At 40.9% G+C, this 25,379-nt stretch overlaps 1 protein-coding gene across 1 annotated transcript in view; it reads right to left on the reverse strand.

The window, feature by feature from the left end:
- PKHD1 (PKHD1 ciliary IPT domain containing fibrocystin/polyductin) overlaps window positions 1-25,379 on the reverse strand; it is a 430,010-nt gene that overhangs the window by 274,118 nt on the left and 130,513 nt on the right. Inside the window, exons 35-36 of the mRNA XM_065885004.1 lie at window positions 23,318-23,474; window positions 919-1,131 (exon numbers count right to left, since the gene is read on the reverse strand). Coding sequence (XP_065741076.1) covers window positions 919-1,131; window positions 23,318-23,474 — 370 coding nt within the window. The remainder of the gene's footprint in view (window positions 1-918; window positions 1,132-23,317; window positions 23,475-25,379) is intronic.

The following is a 25,379-nucleotide window of genomic DNA, read 5'->3' on the forward strand; positions in this document are numbered from 1 at the left end:
ATTTTCTAGTTGATACTAAGGATTATCCTGGCACGTTTAGTAATTTCCTGAATCTCAAGGAAAATAAAAATGTCCATTTTGCGAAGTGGGATGAAGTTATCAAAAGGCAAACGAAATTGTAGCAGAAACACATTATAGTCTGATTCCTATTTTTTCCCAGGAATCCATAAACACCAACCCACCTGTAACAAAATTCTAGGTAGAACTCTAACTGAACCCTGTTCCCAGGGGGGTGAAAACAGCAACAACAACAACAAAGTGAAGTCGTCTCTGCTTTGGGCTGCCACCCGTGTACACAGCCATGGGTGTAGGCTAAGTAACAGGAAGTAACCATACTGGTTAGTTTTCACTAGGTTAAACTGCAGCTGCAAACACAAATCTCAGTGGTTCATGACAACAAAGGTTTATTCCTCACACACATACATAGGAGCAGTATGCAGCTCTGCCCAAGCTTGAGCTGCCCCTATCCCTATGGGGGATGGGCTATTCTCAAGCAGAAGGAAAAGAGAAAAATGACCAAAGTATCACAATGGCTCTCAAAACTTCTGCTTGGCCATGCAGTACATCAATTTCTGCTCACATTCCATTGACCAAAGCAAGTCCAAGGCTAAGCCCACTCTCAGCAGGACAGGGAAGTATGGTCCACCCACGGGGAGGCACTGAAAGTCACCTGACAGTGGGCAGAGGTGACAGAAAGGAGGGCACATAACTGAGAACCACAGTACACTCTGCCGTGAGCATCATCACAGTTAATATTCCTTATTTAAGGAAACAGTGCTCATGCTGTAATTGACTTTGTTGCCTCTGCAACTAACAGCCAAAGAGACGGAAGTAGTTTTATCATTTTCCCCATTGTCTGCACCTTGGCTAGACACACACAGCTCTACCTCAGTTCCTCTGGTCAACTGCCTCACTCACCATGCAGGGAAAGAGTTCCATTCCTCACAGCCAGGAACTTGACTCCATACGGAAAGAAGGGGGTAGAGTGGGAACTCCCGTAGAGTTTGATCTGAGCTTTGCCTTGGAAGGGCTTGTCCTCGGATCCAATCCTGAGCTCTCCACCATCAGAAACAAGGATGGAGTGTGCTCTCAGCTCGATGGGTCCTGGGTCCAGGAAGATCAGCTTTCCTCCTAATAGCCAAAGAGAAGACAGTCAGTCTCTGGGAGAACGAGGCTCACTTCCTTTTGACAGTTCCAATGTCTGATGAAATCCTCTTCGTTTATGTACTTCTGCTGAAATTTAGGCTCACTTTATCTTGCCTTCTCTTCGAGAAGCACAGCTGAGGGGATCAGACACCCAGAAGCAGAAGCAGCATATTACTAACCTAGCTTAGGGTAGCTATCACAATTCACAGCAGCTTTATTTGTAGTATTTTTAATGACAATAACCTAAATGCCTAGAAATTTAGGACTGGTTAGATAAGAAACAGAAGGTCACCGTTTTTACCATGTAACAGCAGCTTAGAAAATTAAGTTTAAAAAAACTGGGAAACAGGAAATAGGAATAGAAGAAAATATGCCAAAATTATAAGAATTACAGTAAAAGGAAGTGTAATTAGGAGGCACTATGAAATTTTTAGCACTTTAGCTAACTAACATCTATTATCCTTTTCTTTGGACAATAGACACTGATTTCCACAAGGAACTGTTCTGCTCCATTGAATAGAGTTGAGTGGGACTGTCAAACACGGTGTCTTATCCTACCATCAACTGAGTCATGTACCCAGGCTTCAAAAGGAAACCTGGAGCAAGCAAATCTCCCTCCCCAGGCGGGAGAAAATAGCATGCCTTGGCCCCTTACCCATGTATATTTTCCTTCATAACGCTTAGCATCAGACATACCATATATTTTTACATGTTTACTGTCTGCCCTCCCGCCCCCCAGGAATGCATGCTTCATGAGGGCACTTATCTGCCTTGTCCACTTCTACATTCCCAGTGTCTAGAACAGTGACTGGGAGAAGGTTGGCACTCAATATATAACTGCTGAGTAAATGAATAAATGGTTATATCCTTTTAGAGTATCTGTTTTAAGTACCTGAATTTCCTTATAGACACACACACACACACACACACACACACACACACACACACTCCCATTTTCTCAGAAAGGATACTGTTATGACATTGAATCAGTAAGTCCACACATTGTCTCAATGAGCTAAAGGTAAGCCCAGAATGTGGGGGAGGCAAGTGGCAGAAGTGGCTCAAAAGGCAGATTCCACAGGAAGAAAGAGGGTCATGGTGAGGGCCAGTGAAGAGCAGAGACTCCATCTGCTAAATGGAGTCCTGAATCCAAGGTACCAAATCCTTGAGTTGGATTGTTGTTTTGTACTTAAACACGTGCTGGAGGAATGAAAGGGAGTGAAGAAAAAGGCCAAGATGCTTTTAGTCGTTTCTGTTATCTCCATCTTAGTACAGAGATAGTGACCAATACAGATGGAGGCCACTCCTCCCCTGACCTTCTGTCCTAACATTCTCTTCAGGTTTCCTTGGCTCCTTTATCTTTGATCCTAAAGCTCGAGCCACATACCATCAATAACAGTCACAAAGTGTTTACTTGGATTCAACCTCTTAAAGTGCTCTTTCCTTTCAGCCACATTTTAGAACAACACCCCCCTGTGGGTATCCAGTTTCACCATCTATAAATTGTCCATGGCTAGAACTCTTCCCTCAGAGATTTGTGGTGAGATTTCTTGAAATGATGCTTGTAGATCCCTGGTCCTGGGTCTGACCTAGTAGACACTGAATGCAGTGGTGTAATAGCCCTACTAGACCACCTCCTTCCAATACCTCACTCTCCGTTGTCCTGACGTCCCTTTTCAAATATGGCATAGAGATCACAGTCTAAGGTAATCGACCCAAGAAGCAACTCTCCTTTAGTGACGTAGAGGCTTGATGCTTGAGTGGCACCACACTGCTCACCAGACTTCCAAAGGGCCTGCTGGCAATTCTGACCTTAATTTTCCCTTCCATTGTCATCATGATGACAAGAATTATCATTAGAAATGCAATCGTATCACGCATCCTGCTGTGAACAAGAGGGAAGAAATGTGACCTGTGGTACAGGCCACCTTCTTGAGTTCACTAGAACTTTTTCACTCACAGCCATGTGTCATTAATGTCTCAACTAATTATCTTCAACTGGTGGACCATGGGTTGGGCAATGGGTCCCACCATTATGAACAGTCAGGAAATCTGAATCTGAACAGAGATGAACCAGTGATGGAGACAGGATATTGGATCAGGTTCCTGTCCCCTCTGCTACTGACCTCTGAATGACCCTCAGTAAGTCTCTCAAAATTGCTGGGCCTCAGACTACTCAGTTTCCAAATCTGTCCCACTCACTGCTGAGGGATGGTCTGTTTGCCCCTTGGCGATGTGCAGAACAGAATTGTTCGTTCGTTCGCTGAGGCTCCTTCCAGCTCTAGAACGTTTGGCATCTGCACCTGCAAAGATGCAGTCGAGTGTGCGTTTGACACTGATGGAGACAGGGACCTCATGCTCTCTCGCCACCACCTACACTGCAGGGAACTCTGAATACCACTTGAGGAAGGGATTACCTGCACAGTCAGGAATTCAAACGAGATTATGGGGAAAGCAAGGGAGCTGACATGTATTAAGCACCTACCATATGCCAGTACCTTTAGCTATGTTGTTTGAAATGACCTTCCAAACAAGCCCGGGAGGTCGATGTCACACTCCGTATTTCAGAGCAGACAGTGAGCTGGGGGAGGCAGAGCGAGCATTAGAACCAGACCACCTGACAGAGGCACTCACGCTCTCTCCACTTTGCAAACCCTCCCAAGTAGCTTTTTCATTAATTAGGAAATTAATTTCCATTAAGTATTTCATTAATTTCATTATTTATCACAGTTACTTTTAAGGAAAAACACGTGTTAACCTAAGTAGCTTTGCCTATGGCTTGTTTATATGTGGTTTATTTTAATTTTGTTAATGTAGATATACCTCGCCTCATTCCGAAAAGGATTTGAGGCAGACTACAAGGATTAGTGGGTACATTTATAACCTGGGTTTTGTCCCTTATACCATCAAGCAAAATATTAAATACACTGAACCAAACTGGTAGAAATCTGAAAATGTCATTTACTGACAGGAACTAATTATGACGCTAATGAAGGGAGAAAAGTTCAGCCCCAAAACATGAATGACCTGTGTTGTCAAGAGTACTATAAATAGGACTAATTAGTTAATGCAGTAATCGCTTTTCCCTGCTAAAAAGCCTTTCCTCCTTACTTTATCAGTGGCAGGTACGTATAAGAAATCTAGGGAAAGGAAGAGAGTTTGATGCAGAATTCAGCTAATTTTGGTTGATACGTGATAACCAAGGCGAAAGTTCCTTGGTGTGAAAGAACGGAAAGTTTATATTTAATCTGTCTCTGTGCCAAGGCCCCAAGTGTTTTCATCCTCACACTTTATTAGCTTAAGTCAAATATACAGCAGGCTGCTTTAAAGGATAGTTATTTGAGTATGGGAGGGCAGTGGGAGGACTTTATTTCTCCACTTTATAGAGCTCAGCCCCATCTGAAAGCTGAAATAAAGAGCAGGGCTGAAATCAGCCTTTGGCTGTGACCCTTACATGGCTTGTTATGATTGTTCATGAAAGCTGAGTATGTCCCACGAGTGACCTTGGGTAATTTTATAAAAATCAATCAACCATCATTATTGTTACTTCCCCTCCAAAATAAATACATGAACACAACTTTTTACATGTAATCACTTCTTCCCATTAAACATCTCTTTTATTTCTTTTAAAGGGAAGTAAAAGAGACTTTTAGCAGCTAGCTAATGTTTGCAAAGTACATCAAAACCTGCTTTGGGCTAACCCTACAATTAGCCATCCTCTGTAATAACTGCAAAATGATTCTGTTGTATGTGTGTGTGTGTTTTAAAGAAAAACAAATACACAGTTCTAGCTATTTTCCCCCTTACAGAAAACATTTAGAGTATAAGTATTTTACATTACAAGAATACTCCTCAAAAGAACTGGGTATACCTTCTATCCCAGATTTTTCCCTCTAGTCTCTTTGGAACCCTCCCCAGCTGTGCCTTTTCCTGGCCACTCCACCAAAACTGGTCCTGTTGAGGTCACAAATGACAACCACATTGCTGAATCCAAGGCGGGATGCTCAGTGCTCACCTTTCCTGAGCAGCCAGCAGCATCTAACATACTTATTCACTCCTTTCTTGATACTCCTTCCCCTCGCCCACCGAGCACTGTGCCCTCCTGGATGGCCTCCCACCTCCTGAGCCTTCCCTCCTGACCTCCTCTGCCTGATTCCTCCTGCTTGTCCCAACCACTGACACTTGGAATGTCACAAGACTCAGTCCCTTGATCACTTTTTTTCTCACCTTGTCTTAAAAGTTTTAAACCCCATCGTATGCTCATCGCTGATAACTCCCAGATTTAAATCCCTAAGGCCCACCTCCGCCCTCAGCTCAAGGCTCATCGCCCCAGCTGCTACCTGACATCTCCGCCTGGATGTCTCAAAGGTTTCTCGGCTTAGCACGTCCAAAAAGTGAGCTCCTCGTCTTGCCCCACAGTCCTTCCCTTTTCCATAAATGGCAACTCCATCCCCCCTTTGCTCAGTTTGAAAGTTTGAAAGTCCTTTGCTTTGTTTGAAAGAGTCAGCGTTCACTCTCTCTCACACCACAACCAAAGCTCCAGGGAATTTTGTGCATTCTTCCTTCAAAATATCCCTGTGATCCAACCCCTTCTCACCACCTCCACTCCTATCACTGGGGTCTAAGTCACCCTCATCTCATCCCCAGGTAACTCTAAAAGCCTCTTAACTCAGCTCTTTTCTTCTGCCCCTGTCCCCACCCCAGGGTCTACTCTTAAAACAACAGTCACTGTGATTTGTTTCATGTAAACTTTATCACATCACCTCTCTGCCGGCAATTCTCCACCGGTTCCCAACACACACACAGTCAAAGCCCACCAAACCCTGCAGCGCTGGCCCTTCATGGCCCCCTCTCCCTCTGCTCTCCCCGGCTCACAATCCTCTGCCTCCGTGACCCTCTTGGTCCCCTGACTCACAGTCTTTGCCCTCACTGTGTGCAAGTCCCCCCAACCACCACCAAACCACAACCCAGCTCCCTGTTCACCTTCCCTGCTGCATTTTTCTCCATGCTGCTCAGAAAATCTAACAAAAAATACAACTTGCTGACTTGATTGTTTTCCTTATGGAAATAAACTCCATGAGAGCAAGAATTGTGGTCTATTTCATTCAGAGCTGCAGCCCCTGTGCCTAGAACAGTGCCAGGCATACAGGGAGCTGGGAAAGTGGTCACTAAATACGTGTGGAATAAATAGAAGTTGAAGTTACAGAAGTGAATGAGGTCTCCCTAGACACGTAGAGTGAGAACACAAGAGAGACAAGACTGTCAAATAGTATTTAAAGACTAGACTCAGGAAAGGAAGTAGAAAGATTTTTGCATGTGAGTCAAAGAAACAGGTGAATTAGGAGAAGAATCAGAAGGTTGGGGTGGGTTCCTGGAAAAGCTTTAAGAACTGGGGAAACTGGTAGATGATGATGGCAAATACTTAGTGTCATTTTGAGGAGGATCTGGGGGAAAAGGGTGCAGAGCAAGAGTGTACGTGGTTAGGACGTACATGCCAGGTGATGAAATGAACTCGAGGGGAGTGACTTCCATTTTAAGCAGACGTAAAGCCAGAGATGAACGAAGGCAAGATCTGATGACCCCCAATTCATTAGATCAATCTGCATCACCAAACTAGATCCTTCCTTTATTCAAAGCTTGAACTACCTAAATTTTCAGATGTAAGTTATCCAATTTACTTATCTATGTGGCTGAGCCTCCATTCAGCTTTTTGTGTCAACTCTGAATAATTCCTTAAAAAGTTTAGCATCCTGTATTTTGTTACCTTTCCAGTAATTCCCCAGAGGGAGCCTGTGGAATTCCCTTTCCCTGGAGAATTAGAGATGATCATCCATTCAGGATGCACAGGTCCTGCTCTGCCTGGATTAAGAAGGGCAGACTCAGTGACTACGCAGAGTTGGGGCGCTGTGCTACACCCTACTGTACCCTACAGCACCGTGCTGCTGTAGAGGTGGGTGTCAAGAGAAGGTGAGGAAGAGAAGGCTAGCATTCAGGGAAGGCAGCCACAGCCCGGAGCCTGCGTTCTGATGGGGATGCACAGAGCTTCCTTTGTTGGTCAGATCCGGATTAGGCTTTTGCCTGATCCACTGGAGCAGAGCCTGGAATCTTTGAGGTGGGCTTGTCCCCGGCCAGGGAGGCGGAAAATCAATTTGGCTGGCAAATGAGATCCCCCAAGAGCTCAGTGCACACTCCATAATCTTATCCACTAGCAGCTCCGGAAATAAATGCCTGGGCCCTCACATATTCATGGGGGAGGTGAGGCATAAATCAGGCTTTAAGGATTGGGGGCAAAGGCAATGGACTTTCTGGCTGGCTACTAATTAATCAAGCACAGAACACCTCAGCCTAGCAACCTAGCACAGGCTACTGCTGCTTTACTCAACTCTATTTTCATTTCAATTAAAACAGATATCAAATGAAATTCTCCCCTTTAGCCGATGCTGCTTATGCATCCCCCTGTTCTTCCTTTAATTAAAAAACATGCTTATTGCAATACTTGCCAGAATCACTTTAATGGTATTTTAATTGTAAGGTCTCTGCCTGATTAAAAAAAGAAAATATGAACCAGAAAGTGTTTGCAAAAATGTTCTCAGGATGCAAGAAAAGAATCACACACCGCCCCGAATGGATGCCACATACTAATTCCTTAATTAGCCTGGCACCGCTAGTCAAGTGGGCAACGTGGAGGAGAAAACATATCGGAAATAAAATCATTGACTCAGAGCCATGAACAATAGGGAGGAATCGTGTTCATCAGCTCGTATTTCCCTTGTAGGAGAGACAACTGCATAAAACTAAAAATACCATACTCAGGACAGGCCCAGTCAATGTGGCCAGACAGATTTTTTTCCACTGTTCTTTGGGAAAAGAGTAGCTGGGACAAAGACACATATTAATCAAACTATCAAAAATTAAATACAAAGAAAACATATTAAAAGCAGCAAGGGAAAAACAACAAATAACACACAAGGGAATCCCCATAAAGTTAACAGCTGATCTTTCAGCAGAAACTTTGCAAGCCACAACAGAGTGGCAGGACATATTTAAAGTGATGAAGAAGAAAAACCCACAACCAAGATTACTCTACCCAGCAAGGATCTCATTCACATTTGATGGAGAAATTAAAACCTTTACAGACAAGCAAAAGCTGAGAGAGTTCAGCACCACCAAACCAGCTTTACAACAAATACTAAAGGAACTTCTCTAGGCAAGAAACACAAGAGAAGGAAAAGACCTACAATAACGAACCCAAAACAATTAAGAAAATGGGAATAGGAACATACATATCGATAATTACCTTAAATGTAAATGGATTAAATGCTCCCAGCAAAAGACACAGACTGGCTGAATGGATACAAAAACAAGACCCAAATATATGCTGTCTACAAGAGACCCACTTCAGACCTAAGGACACATACAGACTGAAAGTGAGGGGATGGAAAAAGAGATTCCATACAAATGGAAATCAGAAGAAAGCTGAAGTAGTAATTCTCATATCAGACAAAATAGACTTTAAAATAAAGACTATTACAAGAGACAAAGAAGGACACTATATAATGATCAAGGGATCAATCGAAGAAGAAGATATAACAATTGTAAATATTTATGCACCCAACATAGGAGCACCTCACTACATTAAGGCAAATACTAACAGGCATAAAAGGGGAAATCGACAGTAACACAATCACAATAGGGGACTTTAACAACCCACTTTCACCAATGGACAGATCATCCAAAATGAAAATAAACAAGGAAACACAAGCTTTAAATGATACATTAAACAAGATGGACTTAATTGATATTTATAGGACATTCCATCCAAAAAAAACAGAATACACATTTTTCTCAAGTGCTCATGGAACATTCTCCAGGATAGATCATATCTTGGGTCATAAATCTAGCCTTGGTAAATTTAAGAAAATTGAAATCATATCAAGTATCTTTTCTGACCACAACGCTATGAGACTAGCTACCAATTACAGGAAAACATATGTAAAAAACACAAACACATGGAAGTTAAACACTACACTACTTAATAATGAAGTGATCACTGAAGAAATCAAAGAGGAAATCAAAAAATACCTAGAAACAAATGACAATGGAGACACAACGACCCAAAAACCTATGGCATGCAGCAAAAGCAGTTCTAAGAGGAAAGCTTATAGCAATACAATCCTACCTTAACGAACAGGAAACATGTCAAACAAACAACCTCACCTTGCATCTAAAGCAATTAGAGAAAGAAGAACAAAAAAAACCCTAAGTTAGCAGAAGGAAAGAAATCATAAAGATCAGATCAGAAATAAATGAAAAAGAAATGAAGGAAATGATAGCAAAGATCAATAAAACTAAAAGCTGGTTCTTTGAGAAGATAAACAAAATTGATAAACCATTAGCCAGACTCATCAAGAAAAAAAGGGAGAAGACTCAAATCAGTACAATCAGAAATGAAAAAGGAGAAGTAACAACTGACACTGCAGAAATACAAAGGATCATGAGAGATTACTACAAGCAACTCTATGCCAATAAAATGGACAACCTGGAAGAAATGGACAAATTCTTAGAAATGCACAACCTGCCGAGACTGAATCAGGAAGAAACAGAAAATATGAACAGACCAATCACAAGCACTGAAATTGAAACTATGATTAAAAATCTACCAACAAACAAAATCCCAGGACCAGATGGCTTCACAGGCGAATTCTAACAAACATTTAGAGAAGAGCTAACACCTATCCTTCTCAAACTCTTCCAAAATATAGCAGAGGGAGGAACACTCCCAAACTCATTCTACAAGGCCACCATCACCCTGATACCAAAACCAGACAAAGATGTCACAAAGAAAGAAAACTACAGGCCAATAACACTGATGAACCTAGATGCAAAAATCCTCAACAAAATACTAGCAAACAGAATCCAACAGCACATTAAACGGATCATACACCATGATCAAGTGGGGCTTATTCCAAGAATGCAAGGATTCTTCAATATACGCAAATCTATCAATGTGATACACCATATTAACAAAATGAAGGAGAAAAACCATATGATCATCTCAATAGATGCAGAGAAAGCTTTCGACAAAATTCAACACCCATTTATGATAAAAACCCTGCAGAAATTAGACATAGAGGGAACTTTCCTCAACATAATAAAGGCCATATATGACAAATCCACAGCCAACATTGCCCTCAATGGTGAAAAACTGAAAGCATTTCCACTAAGATCAGGAACAAGACAAGGTTGCCCACTCTCACCACTCTTATTCAACATAGTTTTGGAAGTTTTAACCACAGCAATCAGAGAAGAAAAAGAAATAAAAGGAATCCAAATTGGAAAAGAAGAAATAAAGCTGTCACTGTTTGCAGATGACATGATAATATACATAGAGAATCCTAAAGATGCTACCAGGAAACTACTAGAGCTAATCAAAGAATTTGGTAAAGTAGCAGGATACAAAATTAATGCACAGAAATCTCTGGCATTCTTATACACTAATGATGAAAAATCTGAAAGTGAAATTAAGAAAACACTCCCATTTACCACTGCAACAAAAAGAATAAAATATCTAGGAATAAACCTACCTAAGGAGACAAAAGACCTGTATGCAGAAAATTATAAGACACTGTTGAAAGAAATTAAAGATGACACAAATGGATGAAGAGATATACCATGTTCTTGAATTGGAAGAATCAACACTGTGAAAATGACTCTACTACCCAAAGCAATCTACAGATTCAATGCAATCCCTATCAAACTACCAATGGCATTTTTCACAGAACTAGAACAAAAAAGTTCACAATTTATATGGAAACACAAAAGACCTCGAATAGCCAAAGCAATCTTGAGAATGAAAAATGGAGCTGGAGGAATCAGGCTCTCTGACTTCAGACTATACTACAAAGCTACAGTAATCAAGACAGTATGGTACTGGAACAAAAACAGAAAGATAGATAAATGGAACAGGATAGAAAGCCCAGAGATAAACCCACGCACATATGGTTACCTTATCTTTGATAAAGGAGGCAAGAATATACAAGGGAGAAAAGACAGCCTCTTCAATAAGTGGTGCTGGGGAAACTGGAGAGGTACATGTAAGAGAAAGAAATTAAAACACTCCCTAATACCATACACAAAAATAAACTCAAAATGGATTAAAGACCTAAATGTAAGGCCAGACACTATCAAACTCTTAGAGGAAAACAAAGGCAGAACACTCTATGACATAAATCACAGCAAGATCCTTTTTGACCCATCTCCTAGAGAAATGGAAATAAAAACAAAAATAAACAAATGAGACCTAAAGAAACTTCAAAGCTTTTGCACAGCAAAGGAAACCATAAACAAGACCAAAAGACAACCCTCAGAATGGGAGAAAATATTTGCAAATGAAGCAACTGACAAAGGATTAATCTCCAAAATTTATAAGCAGCTCATGCAGCTCAATAACAAAAAAACAAACAACCCAATCCAAAAATGGGCAGAAGACCTAAACAGACATTTCTCCAAAGAAGATATACAGATTGCCAACAAACACATGAAAGAATGCTCAACATTATTAATCATTAGAGAAATGCAAATCAAAACTGTAATGAGATATCATCTCACACTGGTCAGAATAGCCATCATCAAAAAATCTAGAAACAATAAATGCTGGAGAGGGTATGGAGAAAAGGGAACCCTCTTGCACTGTCGGTGGGAATGTAAATTGATACAGCCACTATGGAGAACAGTATGGAGGTTCCTTAAAAAACTCAAATAGAACTACCATACAACCCAGCAATCCCACTACTGGGCAGATACCCAGAGAAAACCATAATTCAAAAAGAGTCATGAACCAAAATGTTCATTGCAGCAGCTCTATTTACAATAGCCAGGACATGGAAGCAACCTAAGTGTCCATCATCGGATGAATGGATAAAGAAGATGTGGCACATATATACAATGGAATATTACTCAGCCATAAAAAGAAACGAAATTGAGTTATTTATAGTGAGGTGGATGGACCTAGAGTCTGTGAAGTAAGTCAGTGAAGTAAGTCAGAAAGAGAAAAACAAATACCGTATGCTAACACATATATATGGAATTTAAGAAAAAAAAAAAGGATCATGAAGAACCTAGGGGTAAGTTGGGAATAAAGACACAGACCTACTAGAGAATGGACTTGAGGATATGGGGAGGGGGAAGGGTAAGCTGTGACAAAGCGGGAGAGAGGCATGGACATATATACACTACCAAACGTAAGGTAGATAGCTAGTGGGAAGCAGCCGCATAGCACAGGGAGATAAGCTCGGTGCTTTGTGGCCACCTAGAGGGGTGGGATAGGGAGAGTGGGAGGGAGGGAGATGCAAGAGGGAAGAGATATGGGAACATATGTATATGTATAAATGATTCACTTTGTTATAAAGCAGAAACTAACACACCATTGTAAAGCAATTATACTCCAATAAAGATGTTTAAAAAAATAGAGAGAGTAGCTGGGCCAGCTTAATTGGTTTCCAGTCCTGACAATCCTATATGGTTCCCTCTATTGTTTTAGGCTAGTAGTTCTCAAACTTGAGTCCATCAGAAACACCCAGAGGTCTTAAAACACAGATTGGTGGACCTTGCCCCCTCACAGTACATTTGCTATGGGGCCCAAAAATGTGCATTTCTAGCAAGCTCCCAGACGATGCTCTTGCTACTGATCAGGGAGCACACTTTGAGAACCACTGCTCTAGGTAAATGAAGCTTGTTCTAGATGTCCATAGTCCATAGTCTAAAACAGGTTGAAAATACAAAGATGGAATTGCAGATTAATTCACTTTGTCATTCAACTAACATTTGCTGTTATTTCCAAGCCCTTCTGCTAGGTGCCATAATAAAAATATTAAAAATACACTTTCAGAAGGTCACAGTGAAGTTTAATTGCTCCAGGTGAATAGAAATACCCTGGTTTTAGTGAACTGGCCAACTTTACAGATAACCAAGAAAGAAGATAATGGTGATGACTCAGCCTTTTACTTTTTCTATAAAACATAAAACTCATGAAGTTAACCTTACCAATGAATTAACTCTATGCTAATTACAAAGTATAAACATATTTGTGGAAGAGAAACATTTAAAGGAATTCAAAACACTGAGATGTAAATAAATGCCTTTTATTATAGCTACTGTTGTCAATTACTAGTTAACTAAACCTTGATCTCCTTTCTACCTCGAGAAAATCAAAACTTCCTTTTACCAACAAAGTTTCTGATATTTAAGTTCTGAAGCCCCTCAGCTGTTCCATGGATTCTTAGAAAGTCACTTAAGGCCTCAGAAAGAAGGGAGAAAACGGGGAAGAAACTGTCTTCTCCAGGCAGGTAAAAATCTCCGTAACTACCAAGATACCCACTGATTCAAATAATCTCCTTCTTTCTCTGTATCAAAGGTCAATTAGCATTGATCCAATCACATTTTTTTACCAGCCCTGCAACCTGATACGTTTCTCTGAGCAATCTGTTATTTAAAAGGTTCCAAATATAATTATTCTCTGAGTATTGTAACCATGATTCAGCTACAACATAATAATTTTAGAAATGAACAATAATAGTCGTTCATAGTACTTATTTAAAAAATGAGCGTACATCCTACCTTTACTTGACCCCCAGGAATATTACAGTACATGGGAAATGATAATAATGAAAAGCTGTCTTCAGTATATTTCAGTCTGCACAAGAATCCCAGATACATAAGCATCCCAGATTTCTAATTTCACTCCCAGTCTGGATAAACAGGATGTGAGAATCATTAATCAACAAATGAGGTAGAGAGGTAAGGAGAGACCAAGTCCTGAAGGACATTGTAAGCCATATCATGGTGTTTAGACTTGATGTTAAAGGCTAACAGAAAGTCCCAGAAGGGTTTTAAGGAAGGATGTTTGAAATATTTATTTTTTGTTACTGAAAATATTGCAGCTTCTGCGGTAGGAAAGGACTGGTCCCTTTCAATAGCATTTTTCATGTTACAACATCCAAGTTGTCAAGACATAAACTGTAAATTGTTTAATATCTATCTATCTGTCTGTCTGCCCATCTACTGAAAGCAAGTCCTTTCTCATAGCAGTGGCTTATCTTTCATTTAAGGCTAATCAAGTATGTCTGGGACTGTTCTCTGGAGGTAAATATTGTAAGTCATTGTCTGACTGGGAAAAATAAGGGGTTTCAGAGCCAAGTGTCCCCCCACATTAAAAAGTCTTTGTCTCTGATCTCCTGATACACAAATAGTAAATGAAATTGGTCACTGTCTGGACTAATCCACTAACATTTGAGGATACCAGGAAGGACTCTGATTACAGAGAAATTCACAACCAATATTAATCTGCCTCTTCCAGTCAGAAATTCAGTCATTCAACAATTATTTGAGTACCTACTATGTGCCTGGAAGTATAATGATCCTGGCAATACAAAGGTGAGCAAAAACAGACCTGGCTCCTGCTTTCTTCAGCTTACTTGCCTAGATTGCACATTGCCAGAAGGTAAAGGGCAGAAAAAACACAACCTAATATTAAATTTTGTAAAGAATTAACATAAAAGCAATTCATATAAAAGTTATATGAGTTGTATATGAATGATATTAAAGTTCTTAGCCTATGAAAAATCCTATCAATGATCTACTTAGCTTTGGATATAAGCAAGGTCCCCACTCATAAAATAAGTAACACCAATTTGTCACCAAGAAAAGACTGACACATAGAGATGCACAAAATTAAGGGAGTTAAGGGTGGATTTCACAGAACTCAGGTAAATGTTTTCTGGTGCTGACTTCTCCATCTGGCTTCCACTTAAGATCACTGCACAGCCCAGGCCCTTCTCAGCACCATGCTTGAAACCATGGGAAGGAAGTTTACCAATTCCTTCCCCACACTTCCCTCTCAGGGCTACAGATGAACAACATTAACAGCTGGTAGACATTTATACAAGCCACTCTCCTCCTGTAAAGGGAGGAAGTCACCACCATTTCCATTTTGTGCACTGATTTGAGGCCCAGATCCTTACCCAAAGTCACAGGAAAGTCCATGGGTGCCTCATATTTGAACTCAGGCCCCCTGTTTGCTGACCCAGCCCCAATCAGACAACCTTGTCACCTCGTCTGTACATAATCATCCAATTTCCTGCCTTGAAGGGTAGCTTTCAGCTGGAAGAAGAGTCAATTCACTCAATCTCCTTTTGCAGCCAACTTGCACATAAGTTGTTTTAAACTTACCCATTTGAAACAAATTTTATCAGTTCACAAAACCCTCCTATGTTGACCAAGACATTCTATAGTTAGGAGAGGAAGAAAAAAAAATATTAACAGGGTATTTCATTTGTATCCAATGCCTTCAGATGGATTTCCTTTAAATCCAAGCTGCTCTCAGTGAAGTCTTAAAACTGCAGACACGGGGTAACCTGCCCCGTAACTCCCAGGGTCCTGATGCACAGAGAGACCACACAGGATGTCCCAGGAAGCCCTGTTTCACAGCATTCCCAGATCACTGCATTGTAAAGCATTATGTGAAGCATGCACCTACTGAAACTGAGGTCGGTTTGGTTCTAATTAGAAGGAACCAAGTGTACAAACCCTGGGATAAAAAGGCTGTGCTGGATACAGCACTTAATACCTCACTCCGAAATCCTCAAACCCTTGACTAAGATGAAGAAACTGTAGGAGACACAAAGATGGCCAACAGGCACATGAAAAAATATTCAGCATCACTAATAATCAGGGAAACGTGAATCAAAACCACAATGAGATATCACATCACACCTGTTAGAGAGGCTATTATCAAAAAGACAACAAATAACGAGCTGGCGAGGATGTGGGAAAGACGGGAACTCTCCTACACTGTTGGTGGGAATCTAAGTTGGTGCAGCCACTGTGGAAAAGAGTATAGAAGTTCCTCAAAAAACTAAAAATAGAACTACCATATGATCCAGCAATTCCACTTCTGGGTATCTATCTGAAGAAAACAAAAACACTACTTCAAAAAGATATATGCACCCCTATGTTCATTGTAGTATTACTTACAATAGTCAAGGCATGGAAACAACCTAATGAATGGATAATTAAAATGTGGTGTATATATACGTGTGTATGTGTACACACACACACACACACACACACACACACACTGGAATATTGTTTAGTGATAAAATAGAATGAAATCTTTCCATTGCAACAACAGGGATGAAACTTGAGGGCATAAGGCTAAGTGAAATAAGTCAGAAAAAGATAAATGCCATTTGATCTCACTTATATGTGGAAGATAAAGAAAAGAACAAAACAAAGAAACAAACAAAAAACAGACAAATCTAGCTCACAGATATTGAGACCAGATTGGTGGTTGACTGACGTGGGTGGATGAGGGGTAGGCGAAATGGGTGAAGGGGGTCAAAAGGTACATACTTCTAGTTATAAAATGAACATGTCCTGGAGATGTGATGTACAGCATGGTGACTACAGTTAATAATACTGTATTGTATATTTGAAAGTAGCTAAGAGAGTGGATCTTGCAAGTTCCCAACACAAAGAAAAAAATTTTGTACCTATCTATGGTGACTATTGTGGTGATTATTTTGCAATATATAAAAATACCAAATCAGTATGTTGTACACCTGAAATTTATATAATATGTCATTTATACCACAATAAAATTTTTTTTAATTTTTAAAAAAGAAACTCTACAATGAACCCAGTAGTTGGTCAAGAAAAGATGGCTCATCTCAATAAACCAAGAATATGCATTGCTAGACTATAGAAATCACCAGTATAACAGACTAAAAAGATGTGAGTGTCCTCAGAACTGTGAAATAAAAGAAAGCATTTGAAGAAAACGAGACCACATTCCCAACTGCAGCAGAAAAACACACTTCCACAAAGTCAAAATGCCAAGGAGAATGAAGGCAACCTCATGGATAACTGCTACTTCCACCTCTGTATCCTTCCCTCTCTTGCCGTAGAAAAACACTTCAATATGCATTCTGAAGATAACAGAGGCAGAAGCCATCTGAGGTCTTTATTGCCCAGCTAATTCTTTGAGTAATCCAGTTTGCTTTGTATATAGAAGCAGCCACTAGCTGTAAATAAAATTGCAACTTAGGCCTGACATGCAACCATCTCTTCTGTTATTCCCTTCAATCCAAAAGAAACAACAACTAACATGAACTGAATGCTTGTACTGGGCCAGACCCTGTACTAAGGGCTTTAGAAACATTCTTTCATTTAGTACCCAGAACATCCATAAGCGTTGGGTGATACATTGTAGTATGGCTACACAATAGCAAACAGTAAACGTTAGCAATTGCTGTCCCTGCTGCTATTACTAAAACAGGCCTTACTCTAAAGAGGAGAAACTTGAGGCTTACAAAGGCTGTGCAACTTGCCCAAGGTCACAAAGCCGGTAAGAAGCAGAGCCCAGATTCAGACTCAGTTCTTTCTGGCTCAAAAGCCTGCCAAGCATTTAACTGCTTTGGTATACACCAGTAGACCAAGAAATAGAAAATCACATGAAAGGAAGCCAGTGCACTATTAAACAGCACAAGTTTCTGCTCAAGCCTTGTAAAATGAAGGTACTGTGAGTAATAAGAAACTACAAAACGTCTTCCTCTTGAAAGCCCAATGCCAAGGGAAGAGGGGTTTCTAGAGTTCATCCTCCCCTAATTGACCCTTTATTAGTCATCAGCTCTAGACCACTTCACATCAAGCTGCTTGACCACCAGGACAGAGAGTCACTGCTTCATTCAGAAAATATGGATGCTTCCCCAGCTACAGACCACAAGCCCAAGATCCTTGCCCAGAATCCATAATAGTGTACACAAGAGGGTAACGTTCCGTCTCTGTTATTATGGCTCATCATAATTACCTGGAATAAAATAATAAATTCAGCGATGCCTATGGCCGTTGGGCATCTTAACATAAAAGAATGAAAAATATAATTAACTAAATCAAGGCAATATGCCTATTTCCATCCCAGCTCATTAGTATTAATTGATGGGGTTAATTCTCTTTTGTGTTTAACAGTACCTCCTAAAAAATAATTAAAAAAAAAAAAGGAGAGAAGAAGGAATGGAGGGAAGAAATCGAAATGGTAAGTAGACAAAAGTTCTAGGCCTTTTGCTAATTAAGATGAAATCATAAGCGATATAGCTGAAGCTCTTATCAGCGTCACAAAATAATGTGCCATTTTTTCCAAAAAGTTCAGGAATCAGTACATACAGCAGCATAAATAACGGTGAAAACTTAGTCTTTGGGTGCCATTTCTCAATTGCCTCAAAGAAATTTATAATCCTCCTTTCTACTATAAGTTTTACTTGTAAGAAAAAATAGTGTGTTCTATATAAACATAAGGAAGGCACAGAGAGTTCAGAACTCTCAAGAGCCATATGTAGAACTGTTGGTTTTCCTGATGGAGGAGCCTGGTCCCTGTATATACTGGGATTCTGGTTTCCATGAATGGAGAAAATATGGAGGATGCAGTATCTTCATAAAGTAGTTCCAAATGTAGTTCCTAGGTGATCTAGTTTCACTTCCATTTAGCACTAATCCTTTCAAAGTGTGTACATACTTCATGTGGAATGTTTTCTTCATAATACTGTGGAAGTGGCTGACAAAGTACTTCCACTATAATACTTTATATCTTGTTCGTTAAAATCTTTTTTTGTTTTTTTTTTTTTTTTGCGGTACACAGGCCTCTCGCCACTGTGCCCTCTCCCGTTGCGGAGCACAGGCTCCGGACGCACAGGCCCAGTGGCCATGGCCACGGCATGCGGGATCCTCCCGGACCGGGGCACGAACCTGCGTCCCCCGCAGGCGGACTCTCAACCACTGCGCCACCAGGGAAGCCCCGTTAAAATCTTTTGAATAAATTATTTTTTGGCTTGAAATTTTTCATGACTTGTTTCATCCCATAGATGGTATCAAAAAATAAAGAAAATTTCACACAGCTGTTTTTCTGATACCATGAATGGGTATGAAAAAGACAGACAGTAACAGATACTCAGAGAGTGAATTGCCGTTATTGACGATGATGATAACAATTCAATCTTATACTTGAATAGATTTTTATTGTCCTTCAAGTATCTTCACACCTATTATAGATGAAGAGAAGACATTAGGGGTTGAGAGCTACACCATATCAACCAGATAGTTGAGAGCTGGGGTTCTTCCCCAGTGAAAGCCTTCTTCATATGTCTTTTAGAAACAAACAAACAAAAAATAACTTAGCAGTGGATTTTGTATTTCTAACTCATAAAGATATACTTTTTTATGTAGATGTGTATACATGTGTATGTATGTGAATATATGTAAATTTATGTATTTATGTGTGTACATACGTATATAGATAGATACCAGTGAGCACAACTAAGGACAGTAAAAGCAAATTAGTTGAGAAAAGAAGTGATATTTAAGAGAGGAAGAACTTCAAAATTATACTTCTTAAATTTCATCTGGGATCTGAATTCTGCACCATTTTACTTGTCCACCCATTCAAAAATCAACACATGTACTTTGAGCCCACATCATGAGTCAGGCACGGTCCTAGACACTGAAGAGACAGCAGTAAATAATTGATGGAAGTTCTTTGCCTTTTTGAGCTTATCCTAGCAGAGGAAATGAACTGAAAATAAACAAGTAAATTATAGTATCTCATGTAGTGATAAATGATATAAAGAAAAGTAAAGCAAAATAAATGGAGTAATAGGACTGCTATAATTTTAGAAAAGATGGCAAGTCCTCTCTAATAAGTTGACATTTTCTCAAAGAGAGAATGAAATAAGTGAGCGAGACACGTGAATATCTGGAGGAAGAATATTCCAGGCAAAGGGCATTGTGTGCAAAGGCCGTGAGGCAGGTGGGTCACTGGTATATTCACAGAAGAGCTGGAGCAGAGTGAATGAGGAAGGCAAGGTCAACGAAGGGATCAGAAGTTTAATAATGGTGTGAACCTTATTCCTAGTGAGATGAGAAGCCATTGGGGTAGGGGTGGTTGAGGAGATAAGATCTGACATATTTTAAAGGGTGTGGACAATAAACTATTGGGGATTATTTTAGCATATAGCACAAAAGTCAAATACCAATGACTTAAACACATGAAGGCATATTTTTCTATCACAAAAAGTACTTCAGAGGTGGGCAGCCCCAGGTGCCATGCTAGTATGACATCAGAGTCCCGGGTTTCTTCCATTCTTCTGTTTCCTCATTCTGTTTTTTGGCCACACCAAGGGGCATGTGGGCTCTTAGTTCCCGTGCCCTTGCAGTGGAATCATAGATTCTTAACCACTGCACCTCCAGGGAATTCCCTATTTTTCCATTCTTAGCAAGTCAACTCATGGTCCAAGATGGCAGTTGAAAATGTAGCTATCACATTTACATTCCAGGAAGCAGGGAGGAGAAAGAAAGAGGGACAAATAGGGCATGCCTCCTACTAAGCCAGCTCTACCTTAAGAAATGTCCTAGATGTCCTGTACCACTCTTCCCCTTACATATCACTGGCCAGCTCTTAGCCACAGGCTATGTCTACCTACAAAGGAGATGAGGAAATATAGCATTTTAGCTGGATACACTGCTGCCCCAAATAAAAACTGGGGTTCTTGGGCTTCCCTGGTGGCACAGTGGTTGAGAGTCCGCCTGCCGATGCAGGGGACATGGGTTCGTGCCCCAGTCCGGGAAGATCCCACAGGCCGCAGAGCGGCTAGGCCCGTGAGCCATGGCCACTGAGCCTGTGCGTCCAGAGCCTGTGCTCCACAACGGGAGAGGCCACAACAGTGAGAGGTTCACGTACCACAAAAAACAAAACAAAACAAAATAAAACTGCAGTTCTGCTACTAAAGACAAAAAAATTAGAAACATGGGAACCAGTTAAGAAGTTGTTTGAAATGGTCCCAGCCAAAAGTTAGGTTGAATAGGACTAGGTTGGTACTAATGGGACACATGTTGAAGATTCAGCCAGTAAGACTCACTGATGGATTGGTCATGGAATATAAGAAGAAGAAAGATATCTAGGGTGCCACCAAGATTTTTGGCCTGAGCCACTGGCTATTAAGTGAGATGGGGAAATTCCTCCCACATTGAATCTGTGTGTATATTGATGTCTACACGATCAAAACTTGTCTCATGTACAAAGTACATGCTCTTCACCTCCTCTCCACTATCCAACTCTAATCTTACACCCTGGACACTCGGATTACTTCTGTCTACATTCTGCCTTACCTCCTACGTCACTGTTTTAGAACTAGACATTTTACTCTTTTATATTTGCTCCCTAATTACTTTTTCTTTAATAGTAATGCACATTATTCATGTTAAGCATTATTCCTCACTTCTTGTGTCTCACACAGAGCTCCTGGGCCACTTAATAAGCATTCACAAGTCATCTGTTGAACCAAATTTCATCTGTGTCCTTTCCCAGTTCTCATGCTTTCTAGAACCTATGACCCATATCTCTGTGATTAAAATCTTACTTTCACTCTAGGCAACCCTGCTCCCTACCAACAACTCCTGTTTGTACAGAAACAGGTGTCCACCACTTATCCTCACGATCCTACCCATGGGGGGGATGCTTCACATAACAGACTTTCCCTCTCCATGGGATGAGGGTTAGCCCTTCTAAACCTAGTCACTTATTCTAAATAATGAGAGTGAAGTATTGCCTGAACAGGAACATTTAGGAACAACCACCACTGAAAGGTGACAGCTTGGGGCAAGTATCTGGGTTACTAGGATCTTGAAATCTCCAAGAGTGGAAGACAGGGACAGGTATCCACATACCTCTGCCTTTCCCTTGCCCTCTCTTCTCCTCTGATGCCTCTTCTCCATCTTCAGTCTCTGGCCCTATCAACAAACACCATTCCTTGCTGGAACATTTACCTGGAACTACTAGGATATCCAGAGATTCAGATGGGCTGAGTTTGAGGACTTTTAGCTGCAAAACTTCTCCCAAATTGTATCAATATCAGGCAAAGACCCTTGAGCTCCTGAAGGGCATCCCATCCTCCAACAGGATTTGACTCCTGTGGCGAGAATCCTGGTTAAAGGCCTGTAAAGAGCATCTTTTCTCTGAGCTGAGACTTGAAGTCTGTAATTTTCTTTTGTCACTGCCAGTCCTTAGGTAGCTGCTAGCTGTCAATAAGTCAGTACTCCCCATAGCCACTGGCTACACACACACACAACCACCACCAAAAAGACAGGTCAGGAGCTCAAGCTCACAGGCCTTTTTCCTAAAGGGTACTAATTAATTGATTTGCCTGAAATCTTCTCCTTGCTACCAGAGGGAAAAAAAATAAGCTTGCAGAATAAAGAATGTAAAATTCCTAACAAGTCCACCTGTAAGAGACGGGTAGTAACACTCCATCAGTTTATCCTCTGTAAAATATTTTATGCTCCCTCATATAGCCACAAGCTTACTTTAACAAGAACAAACGCTCCTGTAAATGTTAAATATATTTATAGTACAGAATGGTGTTTTAGTGCAGTTTTATAGATCTCCGTAACTAATCACACTTGCCAGTGAACAAGAGTCCCTTTGATAACCATTCGTTATTATCTGCCACTGAAGGAGGCAATGATTTTTATTCTCATTTAACAGATAAGGAAACAAACTCATGAGGAGGTAGAAACAACTGACTTAGTCACTTGGTAATGAGGGGGAGGAGTTAAAATTTGAATTCTCAGTCTCTCCCCAATTCCCAGACCCTAGAGCTATGTGGCCGGTTTTGCAATAAGGAAGCCTATTTATATGACTTTCCACGGGACAAGGAAGTCAAAACCGCAACAGGGTAAAAGCAGGAAGGCATTGCTTTCTTGGCAGAGAATTTCAAAGGCAGCAGCATTAACTGATTTCAGAGCCTTCTGCTATGTCGTGAGTGCTGCCAGGGACAAGCCTGAATACAAAGGACTTGAATAAAGAAGCATATTCTTGGAGAACACTGATCACCCTCTTGCATTTGAAAAATTAAAATAATCAAGCTCTGTGCTTTTAAGAGTCAAAAGAAAGGGCTTTCATTTTGAACCTTCTGACCACTTCTTCCTTTCATAGGGAAATCTCAATTTGGTCTGAGAATAAATTGTCAACCAAGGGCTGGAACTTATCCAAAAATTTCCCCTTCCTTCTGCCCCTAAAATGATAAAATCATATATAATAATGCCACCCCCATCTCCAAACTCCGCAAACCTTTCACGTGCAGGAAGTTGAGGATGCTGGTGTTGGTGTCCAACAGGAGCAGCTGGCCTTTCTCTACCGTGACGTTGTCGCCCTCTTGTGGCAGTCGCTTGGGAAACCAGCTGTGAGCCCTGGACCACCTCCGGCAGAACTGAAAGGGAAAGTTGCCCTGGAAAACAGGTTTTGTTATTTTGTTTTGTTTTGTTTTCAAGCAGGATAGTCTGGGTGATCCATCAGAACAGAAACTCCTTAAACTCAAATTAATCTAAATATAATTTTAAACATCTCCATAAAATTAGTCACCCTCGTACAACTAACTCAAAAAAGGGAAAATACAGAAGGGGCAAAGTTGTACTCAAAGTTCTTCTGTGTTCAGCCTCCGGAATTCTCCAGCGATATGCTGGTAATACTTTCTTACCTTTTTGCCCAAGAACAGCCCGTCTTCTACCTAACAGATGGGGTCGATTCCATTTTTTATTTTTACAGGCGTGTATTGAGCTTTGGACAAAAAGTCATAAATAGCCAGGAATAGAGAGAATTAACACATTCTGCTTGATGGGTGGCATTTTGCTTTACATAAATGGTACCACTTTTCACTGGCTCTACTGCCAAGTGTCCCTGTCTTATAGGAACATTCCTCTCTCCACGTGTTCAGATCCATCCTCCCACCCTGCCTCTTTTGATATTACTGATGCCTTGCCCTCTGTGTTTGGTGCATCCATGCTGGCAAAGTTTGTGCACAGGAAAAATGCCAGCTGACTTCAGATGACAACCCAGAAGCTCTGAGGGAGGTGCCGGGAGTGGGACTGTGAGGCGCCTAGAGGAGGAAGCACCCTTGACCTCCCGCAGTCTCCCTGTCAGAGCTTTTGGCTTCCTGTTAATTTACAGTCACACTGAACTCACGTGGTTTTCAAACCAAGGATGTGAAAATCACAGAAAGCAGTATCTGGCTCATGCAAGAGGCAGAGAACAGGTTTAAATGTCCTGTGCAGCTACGCAACTGTAATTCTGATAAATGTAATGAAATCCTCTTGGACAAGGTGATTAGCTCAAGATCATACAGATGACATGGGTATGCCTCTCTCCCAACAGTTCTTCTTCCCACACAGATTCCAACCTAAGGCGAAGCCCCAGTTCCTATAAAACAACTGCCTAGAAAGTCCTCTTGTGAGATGTTTGAGGCAGATGGAAGAAGATCGTGAAGAAGGGGAGGCATGTTTATAATACCAATAACTGCACCTCCACAGAGAACAGTGCCCTGGAGTATTTCTGAGAGAGAAAATGGACAAATGTGTTGCCAGAAGTCAGTAGATTTTCCAGGTGTACTGACCCCCAGCTCACTAGTCCTGAGTTATATACTGAACCCAATCACCAACAAGACTTGGGGATAAGGAAAAGCAGGATCTTTTCATTTTCTGCATCTACAAAGGAGAAATAACTCAGTGACTCATCCCAATTTAAGAGATGGAAAGGCATCAGGCACAGTGATAAGTAGTCCCAGCACCACAGGAAAAAAAGAACGTGTGGTACCCAAGCATCACTGTGAGCTGTATGAACCGTGACCACAGGATGACCATCCAAACACTCAAAAAGTGGGAGAGATGTTTACCTCTCCACCTATTTCACACTGAAGCTAGGCATGGGGAGGTAAAATTACAGAAGGGGCTCCTCATATGACTAGACATTCTACCTTCCTATAATCCTTTAATTCACTCCTGCAGAATCCACAAAGAAAAAGGGGGGCCAATAAGAGGAAACTGGAGTGGAATACATTGGTGAGAAGATGGAAAAGACCAAAAGATGGTGAAGACAACTCCAGAGAAGGTGAACCAGATTATCTGTAAGTCAGCCCTGAGTCACTAAGATAAGACATGTGAAAAAGCCTGGATTTCTAGAAGGTCAGAGATGGAAAGAACTCCTATCCCTTTATTTTAAAGGTGATGTTTCAGACAGAGTTTCTCAGCCTAGAGCTGCTTACGGTGCAGATTCTCTCAGCGCCACCAGCATGGAACCAAAAGCTCAGGAGGAGGGATCAATTAGGAGACTGGAGTTAACAAATACACACAACTGTATA

Source organism: Phocoena phocoena, chromosome 10 (assembly GCF_963924675.1).
Source record: "Phocoena phocoena chromosome 10, mPhoPho1.1, whole genome shotgun sequence".
In the NCBI taxonomy this organism is placed as follows: Eukaryota; Metazoa; Chordata; class Mammalia; order Artiodactyla; family Phocoenidae; genus Phocoena; species Phocoena phocoena.